This window comes from Camelina sativa, chromosome 12 (assembly GCF_000633955.1).
Source record: "Camelina sativa cultivar DH55 chromosome 12, Cs, whole genome shotgun sequence".
NCBI classification, from domain to species: Eukaryota; Viridiplantae; Streptophyta; class Magnoliopsida; order Brassicales; family Brassicaceae; genus Camelina; species Camelina sativa.
Window position 1 is genome coordinate 679,434 of NC_025696.1, and position 9,513 is coordinate 688,946.

At 36.8% G+C, this 9,513-nt stretch overlaps 2 protein-coding genes and 1 pseudogene across 2 annotated transcripts; all 3 read right to left on the bottom strand.

The window, feature by feature from the left end:
* Positions 1,970–3,115, bottom strand: LOC104733085 (F-box/kelch-repeat protein At4g39560-like). Its single transcript, XM_019233446.1, has one exon. It carries the CDS (start codon positions 3,113–3,115, stop codon positions 1,970–1,972), a length of 1,146 nt encoding a protein of 381 aa, XP_019088991.1.
* Positions 3,672–5,343, bottom strand: LOC104729272 (F-box/kelch-repeat protein At5g49000-like). Its single transcript, XM_010448204.2, has one exon. It carries the CDS (start codon positions 5,260–5,262, stop codon positions 3,988–3,990), a length of 1,275 nt encoding a protein of 424 aa, XP_010446506.1. The 5' UTR covers positions 5,263–5,343; the 3' UTR covers positions 3,672–3,987.
* On the bottom strand, positions 5,533–7,165 carry LOC104729273 (annotated as a pseudogene).

Sequence of the window (9,513 nt, forward strand, 5' to 3'; positions counted from 1 at the left end):
GAATAACATAAAACTTTTAATGACTTTATAAAACTCTTACTCCAATAACACTAGATTTATCAAGATTTTAGATAAATTTTTACAAATCCACAACCAATAACACCAAATTTTTAAAGAGTTTTTAAAAGTCTTGATTGAATAACAACATATTTTACCTAATTTTTAAAGTCATTAAAATTCTTTCTAAATCCTAAACCAATACCTCCCCTTTAATATTGTAAAACACAAGTGTGATTATTCCATCACAAACACATGGCATTAGACTTGTGCATGTAGTGTTACAAAATCTTTGAAATGTTAACATTTGTCATTACCAAAACTACCAAAACTAATGGTTGTGTGACTCATGTGCTTTGTAATCCACCTATAAAGCACACGTCACATGTCTAATAAGATTAAGCCACATCATATTTTATTTTCTATTTTTAAAAAATAACTAAAAAATAATACAACAAAAATGCAAAACATTAGAAAAAAACCTAAATTTTCTTGAGTAACTGTCCTCCATGATCTCTGCAATTTCAAAATAAAACAACTGTAAAATTATAAAAAAACTTAACAATCATCCAGACCATTCTATTTTTTTACCAACCATGGACACCATCTTTGTTTCTTTTTTTTTCTGCAAAACAAAAAGCCCTCAATGATTTTCACAATAGATCTTTACTCAACCCTTTAAATTCATCCAATAAGATGATATCATAGATGCTTGCTTTCCTCATATCGGGTAGAGAAAAAGACGGAGGCGTAAGGAATCTGAAGCAATTGACAAAAGCTCAAACTTTTTTACGGTAATAAATTCACGCAAACTTCGTCAACCAAAAAAAAAGCAATTACATAAGCTGAATTTATGGGTTTTCTAGCAGGTGCATCAACTAAACATGATGTTTTTTTCATTTACCGTAACAAGAATTGGTGAGTTTGGTAATGTAATTAATTATGTGTTATTTAAATGCCTACTAGAATTATCCGATCATGATAAACATAGATTTGACTGTAATTTGCATTACAGTATTTTCATTTTGTAATAGCGTAGCGATTTTTGTTTTTGCTATACTATTTGTGTATGTACGTTGATCTCTTGCAGGTGGAAAATTAACTGCTACATACATGCATAGCACAATGGTGTAGATGGAAAAGTGATGAGAGGTTTAGGAGATGCACATAATTCTTATATCTAAGCTTTTTCCCGTATAAGATACGGGTCTAATACTAGTGTATTATATATAAGGAGTTGTAGGAGAGTAATGCATAAGTTTTTTTAGATCAAAAAGACTCCCAAAATCTCTCTCTCGTGGCTCTCTCTCACTTTATTATTTATTGTTCTCTTTACATAATATTGCAAACACATATAAGTGTATTCTAGTTATAATTCACAACAAAGATATTTAACATTTTGGCTAGAGTTTTCCTGTCATATTAAATGAAAACACATAAAGCATAATCATTTGTTTATAAGATGCAAGCAAACACGCAGGAAAAACAAATTCTTTGCAAATGAAGAGAAATAAAACAAGGAGTTCAACAATTTTATATGTAGGCAAGGAACTTCTGAAGCTGAACTGCTTCTCTTTGTTTACCATGAATGATTCAGTCTGAAGATGAACTGCATAAATAAATAAATAAAACTTTGTTAGATCAAAAGATGTAAGAAGCGTTATCTTCTTTCCTAAGATGGTAAAATGAAAACACAAAAAAAGCCAAACTCATTTGTTTATAGGAGGATTGCAAAGAGGCAAGGAAGCAAAAGCCTTTGCAAATTACAAAGAGTTTTGTAATAACTACCCAACCAAACTCTCTTCAAGAGTTCCACCCTCTTAAGTCTTAACAGATCTTCCTAAACAAAGCCAGTAACTTGTAAGAAATTTGGTTTATAGTCACACAACACGAAATATTCTTGCTGCCCGGCGCAACCTAAAAACTAATCTTTCTACCTGCGCCATTCAAGATTCACAAACTGAGTCGATTATCACAGAGTAGCAGAAAGAGCACATACGAATTGATAAGACTTGGGGACTTTAAGCACAGGATTAAGCCACTCGACCTTCCCCCAAATCTCTTGATTGTTTGGTCTTTCAAGCGCAATTACAGCACACCAAATCACCTTGTTCTTATAGCCACTGTTCTTATAGCCCCTAGAAGGAACATACCGGTCCCACAAAACCACCATTTTCCCACCATAGTCCGCCAATTTAATACGACTATAATCAGCAGCAGACACAGTTTCAGATATCCAACCCTTCAAATTTAACCAGTCACCTATCTTAGGGTTGTACCATTTGATCCCATCTTGATTACTATAACAATATAGAACGTTACCTACCACGCAATAATAAAACCATTGCCATCCTACATCAAAATTAGTCATGGCACCTAAGCGTTGCCATTTATCTTCTTTTGGCTTGTAAGCCACACCCAAACCCTTACTCCCAAACATAAATATTTCTCCATCAATTACTGCGCTCCTGTTCATACCACTACCGCATCTCTCTACAAGAGGGCACGACACAAGTTCCCAAGTTTGCTTTTTCAAATCGAAAACCTCCATCCACATGGACGAATTGTAATCTTCTTCACATCCTCCTGCTACATATATCTTTCCATCAACAACACTGGAAAGTGGATAAGACCGCTCCACCAGCATGCTTGGAGCCTCACACCAAGTATGAGACTTGCAGTCGAGAATCGAGACGGTAGACGAAGGCGCATCGTCGACATATCCGCCAATGTTGTAGATATTAGAACCAACCGCCAAGAGATTAGACGAGTGCACAGGACGAGATTGCAAAGATGGGATTGGGATCAAAAGATGATTTCCACTTGACTGGCAGAGAATGAACCAAGTTGTGTTAAACTCAGGAGGGAGCCTTAAGCACACGTAGAGAAAACTCTCGGTACGACCTAAGAGTGATCTAGTCTCGTAAAGCTCCGGTGAAGAAAGGAGTGAGCGGAAACTCTTGGATACGAGGGAGAGAGTCGGGTAATGCAGTCTGGAGATGCGTGCCAAACAATTCAAAACCAAATCATCGGGAAGTGGCAGAATCGGGTACGCCTCGGAGGTCTTCCTCTTCTTATTCTTCTTCTCAATCGGTGGCTCTTCGCCGTTCATGGCCATGGAACTGCGGCAGTACAAAATTCTCCGTTGATCAAACTCCCGGAGCTCTCTTGCCTGTGGGAACTTTAGGGTTTTTCACTCGAATTCTAGAGCGGGAACTTAATGGGCCACAGCCCATTACATTTTTTACATCTCTATAACCTTTGCAAATTAGTATGAATCTAAAATCTTCCTTAAACTATTCTGTTAGTGACACTACATCCGGTCGCTATCGATACTACTAATGTCTAATGTGCGTTCATTTTAGATTTGTGGGCTCTATTTACAAATTAGTTATCAGAATCCTTTTGATTTTATCTTAACAAGTCTCAATAACATAAATTTGGGAACAATTACGTGAGAAGAACTTTTGTTGATCAACCTGCTCGTTTTTTAACCTCACTTCACCACCGAATTTTCTGAATTATGGGCCCAATTTACAATTATGTATTTTACATTTAGTTTCTTAATGGGCCTCAAATCATAAATTTAACGTAAACTATAGAAAACAGTTTATGTAGGCAAGGAACTTCCGGAGCTGAACTGCTGCTTCTGTGTTTACTCTTACCATGAATGATTCCGTCTGAATGCTTCTGTGTTAGATCAAAAGCTGTAATAAGCGTTCATCTTTCTTACCTATGATGGTAAATGAAAACACAAAAAGCCATACTCAATTTGTTTATAGGAGGATCGTAAGAGGCAAGCAAAGCCTTACCAAACTCTCTTCAAAGAGTCTAACAGATCTTCCTAAGAATGTAACCAAAGCAGTAAGTAACTTGTAAGAAATTTGGTTTATAGTCTCACAACACGAAACATTCATGCTGCCCGACGCAACCTAAAAACTAATCTTTCTACCTGCGCCATATTCAAGATTCACAAACTGAGTCGATTCATCACAGAGTAGCAGAAAGAGCACACACGAATTGATATTTCTTGGGGACTTGAAGCACAGCATCAAGCCACTCAACCTTCCCCCAAATCTCTTGATTGTTTGGTCTTTCAAGCACAATTGCCGCACACCAAATCATCTTGTCCGTATAGCCACTACAAGGAACAGACTTGTCCCACAGAATCACCATCTTTCCACCATAATCCACCAATTTAACACGACTATAATCAGCAAACTTGGGTAGACCTACCAAACCCTTCAAATTTGACCAGTCACCTATCTTAGGGTCGTACCATTTGATTCCATCTTGATTACTATAAGAATATAGAACGTTATCTACCACGCAATGAGAAAAGTATCCCCATCCTAAAGCCAAATTAGTCATAGCACCTATGCCTTGCCATTTATCTTCTTTTGGCTTGTAAGCCACACCAACCAAACCCTTATTCCCAAACATAAATATTTCTCCGTCAATTACTGCGCTCCTGTTCATACCACCATCCCATCTCTCTACAAGAGGGCTCGACACAAACTCCCAAGTTTGCTTTTTCAAATCGAAAACCTCCATCCATTTGGAGCCTGGATAAGCCCGCTCTACCTGCTGAGCCTGTATAAGCCCGCTCCAGCATGCTCCACCAGCATGCTCCACCTCCATCCATATGTCACATCCTCCTGCTACATATATCTTTCCATCAACAAGACTGGAAACTGGATAAGCCCGCTCCACCAGCATGCTTGGAGCCTCACACCAAGTATGAGACTTGCAGTCGAGAATTGAGACGGTAGACAAAGACACATCGTTGATATGTCCGCCAAAGTTGTAGATACTAGAGCCAACCGCCAAGAGACCGGACGAGTTCACAGGATGAGATTGCAGAGATGGGATTGGGATTAAAAGATTTTCACTTGACTTCTTCTTCTTATTCTTCTTCTTCTTCTTCTTCTTCTTCTTCTTGTGGGCGTGATCTGGTCTCCGGCAGAGAGTGAACCAAGTTGTCTTAAAGTCAGGAGGGAGCCTTAAGCACACATAGAGACAACTCTCGGTGCGGCCTAAGAGCGATCTAGTCTCGTAAAGCTCCGGTGAAGAAAGGAGTGAGGGGAAACTCTGGGATACGAGTGAGAGAGTTGGGTAATACAATCTAGAGACGCGTGCTAAACAACTCAATACCAAATCATCGGGAAGTGGCAGAATCGGGTACGCCTCAGAGGTATCCTTCTTCTTATCAATCGGTGGCTCTTCGCCGTTCATGGCCACGGAAGATCTAGTTGACAACGACATCGGCAGTACGAAAATCGCCGTTGATCAAACTGCTGGTACTCTCTCCCCCCTGTGGCTGTGAGAATTTTAGGGTTTTCTTTCACTCGGGAACTTAATGGGCCTCTCAGCCCATACATTTTTAATTCTTAAAACTATTAATCTAAAACTATTCTATTAGTGACTAGACTATCGATTCTACTACATTAGACTTGTGGGGGATCTATTTAGTTAATCCTTTTGATTTTATCAAAAAAATAAGCCCTCAATAACATAAATTTGGGAACAATTACATGAGAAGAACTGTTGTGGCAAAGATATTTGAGCATTTTGGTTTACAGTTTTCCTGTGATAATACTAAATGAAAACACATAAAATCATAATCATTTGGTTTATAAGATTGTAAAGCAAGCACGCAAGCAAAGCAAAGCCTTTGCAAATGAAACGAAATAAAACAAAAGAGTTGTGTAAACTAGTCTCGACCAAACTCTCTTCAAATGTAAATAAAAACAAGGGTGCATCTTGTTTTACAGTTCTCCTGCAAATGTAAATAACATTCCAGATCAACCAAGACAATTATGCTAGGATTTTAAACATTAGCAGACCGATGCAAACTAAACTAATCTCCTACCTGCAACATTCAAGATTCACTACCGAGTCAATTCATCAAACAGTAGCAGCACGAGCACACACAAGTTCATAAGACGCAGGGAGTGTAAGCACATCATCAAACCACTCAACCTTGCCAAAAATCTCTTCATTGTAGCAGCGCCTTCCAAGTTTGATCACCGCACACCAAATCACCTTCTTCTTATAGCCACTAGAAGGCAAATACATGTCCCAAAAAACAGCCATCTTTCCACCATAATCGGCCAATGTAACGCAACTATAGCCAGGAAACTTAGGCAAACCTTCTAAACCTTTCAACTTCATCCAGCGTCCAATCTTAGAGTCATACAATTTGATTCCATCTAATATAGTATAAGAATATAGTACATTATCAATCACGCAATAAGTAAAACGTAGCCATCCTAAATCCAAATAAGTCACTTCTCCTATTGCTTCCCATCTATCTAATCTTGGGTTGTAAGCCACACCCTTAGACCCAAACAAACAGATAGCTTCATCAATCACTGCGCTCTTGCGTATACTAGTTTCACACCTATCTGCGTAAGGGTTCAACACAGACTCCCAAGTTCGTGTTTTTAGATCGAAAGCTTCCATCCAATTAGAGGGATCAGACTCTTTGCAGCCTCCTGCAACATATATCTTCCCATCAATGACGTTGGCCGCAGGGATATTACGCTCCACAAGCATGCTTGGAGCTTCGCGCCACGTGTGAGACTTGCAGTCCAAAACGGAGATGCTAGAGGAGTACTCTTTGTAGATGGATCCGCCAATGTTGTAAATATCAGAACCAACGGAAACGAGACCCGAGCAGTGTGCAGGAGGAGAATTGGGGATTGAGATTGCGGCCATAACATGACCACTTGACTTCTTCTTCTTCTTGATGTTGTTGGTTAAGGTTGGATTAGGTTTTCGGCAGAGAGTGAACCACCGAGTGTGAGGGTTTGAGGGGAAGCTTAAGCAGAGATAGAGACAACTCTCGGTGCGGCCTAAGAATGAACGAGTCTCGTAGAGGTCCGGTGAAGCAAGGAGAGATCGAAAGCTCTTGGAGACGAGAGAGAGGATCCGGTAGTCCAATCTCGAGACGCGTGCGAAGATACTTATAAGTAAATCATCAGGAAGCGAGGAAATCTGGGTTGATTGCGGTGTCGGTTATAGCACCGTTGACGACGTCGTCGTTGTCTTCTTCTTCTTAACCGGTGACGACATTAGCGATAATGAATTGTCGACGGCGGAGAAACAAAAGTCAAAGAGGATTTTAGGGATTTTGACTTCTCCAGTGTAATGGACTTTGTTAATCCTTTTTTACTGATTCTTAATGCCTTAATGGGCCTCAATGGAGACTCAATACATCAAAATTCAATAGGCTGTTAAAAAACCAAACCGCAATAATCTAAAATTCGGTTCCGGTTTTTTCTTTTTAGATGTAAACCAAAACATTTAATGGTGTACTTTGAATATTATAATTCATTAATCACTGATATCCTCTGTTGATGATGGTGATGTTTTGCAACCGTTGCATCCAAATTATTAAAAAAAGGGAATTAGGAGTATCTTTCCAACTTTCAAAATTATTTCCTTTTTTACTTTCTTTCCGTTGGAATAGTGCAAACCGACCTCAACATAAGACAGTTGTGTGTGTCTTAGTGTCTATATAACTCAGAGCAGAGTAGAGAGACGAAGACACACATCGATTGTCATTCTTCTTCGTCTACTACTACTTTGATCTATCTAAATTCAATATGTTTCGTAACTTGCGACTAAACTCCATGGATCTATATCTGATAAAGCAACTTGCTATTAGGGACTATTGTACCACATTGTTACTTGCAAATCTGTTCTCTAAAAGGTTAATTCTCTTTTGTTTCCTCTTTCGTTTTTCTGCTTTTACGAATTCTTTTGTTCAATATTTTTACCATATTCGTATGTCTTATTCTCATGCGTTGTTTTCCTCTATTTGATTTTGGTTTATCACATTGGAAAGAAATTAAAGAAAGAAAACAATTGCAAAATATCTTATAATACTGATTTTGTTTTCTTCTTTTCTTCGCAGGTTATACATACAAAGCGTGTTACTGCTCTTCTCCGAGAATCCGACTTTCTTCAAAACTCGCCGCGGGCTCCCGACGAGATTGGTGTTGTTGAGAGAGTCCACAAAAAAAAAAAGGCGCCACCGAGTCCGAGTCAAACACAAACAACGCTTATTGGATTTCCGGCTCACTACCCAGCTAATCAAAAAGCGCTATTCGGAAGTGTGCTTCAACAAATCATCATTATCCCTTCCAGTTCCAGGTAATTGTTCTTTTCTCCCTTTTTTTTTTAACTTCTAAGAGATTAATATTAGATTTATTTGAAACTTAATGTTCCCCAAAATTAATTAGAAAACTACAACATAAATTTATCTTCTTAGTTCCTTGTTTAGAAACTTTTTGGATATTTTTATAACTTTGAAGTTCAGAAATTTTTAATAACTTTTGAAGTAAGTTTTATTATATAGTAATTAAAAATAAAATTAAAAACTTTAAACCTAAATACTAAACTAGAAACAAATAACACTTCGATAAACTAACTGGATTTTTTGGATGCAGTAATCGTTAGACATTCCACAAATCCTACTTGTTTCCGTTTTGTTTATGTTTTATTTAGTATTTTAAGTTTAGGGTTTTAAATCATATTAAAAACTAAAATTTAAACTTAAATACTAAATTACAAACAAATAACACTTTGGTTGACTAACTGCATTTTGGATGCAGTAATCGTTAGACATTCCACAAGTCCGACTTGTTTCCGTTTTGTTTATGTTTTATTTAGTATTTTAAGTTTAGGGTTTTAAATCATATTAAAAACTAAAATTTAAACTTAAATACTAAATTACAAACAAATAACACTTTGGTTGACTAACTGCATTTTGGATGCAGTAATCGTTAGACATTCCACAAGTCCGACTTGTTTCCGTTTTGTTTATGTTTTATTTAGTATTTTAAGTTTAGGGTTTTAAATCATATTAAAAACTAAAATTTAAACTTAAATACTAAATTACAAACAAATAACACTTTGGTTGACTAACTGCATTTTGGATGCAGTAATCGTTAGACATTCCACAAGTCCGACTTGTTTCCGTTTTGTTTATGTTTTATTTAGTATTTTAAGTTTAGGGTTTTAAATCATATTAAAAACTAAAATTTAAACTTAAATACTAAATTACAAACAAATAACACTTTGGTTGACTAACTGCATTTTGGATGCAGTAATCGTTAGACATTCCACAAGTCCGACTTGTTTCCGTTTTGTTTATGTTTTATTTAGTATTTTAAGTTTAGGGTTTTAAATCATATTAAAAACTAAAATTTAAACTTAAATACTAAATTACAAACAAATAACACTTTGGTTGACTAACTGCATTTTGGATGCAGTAATCGTTAGACATTCCACAAGTCCGACTTGTTTCCGTTTTGTTTATGTTTTATTTAGTATTTTAAGTTTAGGGTTTTAAATCATATTAAAAACTAAAATTTAAACTTAAATACTAAATTACAAACAAATAACACTTTGGTTGACTAACTGCATTTTGGATGCAGTAATCGTTAGACATTCCACAAGTCCGACTTGTTTCCGTTTTGTTTATGTTTTATTTAGTATTTTAAGTTT

Bases quoted from the DNA above. Each gene is read 5' to 3' on its own strand.
- LOC104733085 (XM_019233446.1), bottom strand. From the start codon at position 3,115: ATGGCCATGAACGGCGAAGAGCCACCGATTGAGAAGAAGAATAAGAAG.
- LOC104729272 (XM_010448204.2), bottom strand. From the start codon at position 5,262: ATGTCGTTGTCAACTAGATCTTCCGTGGCCATGAACGGCGAAGAGCCA.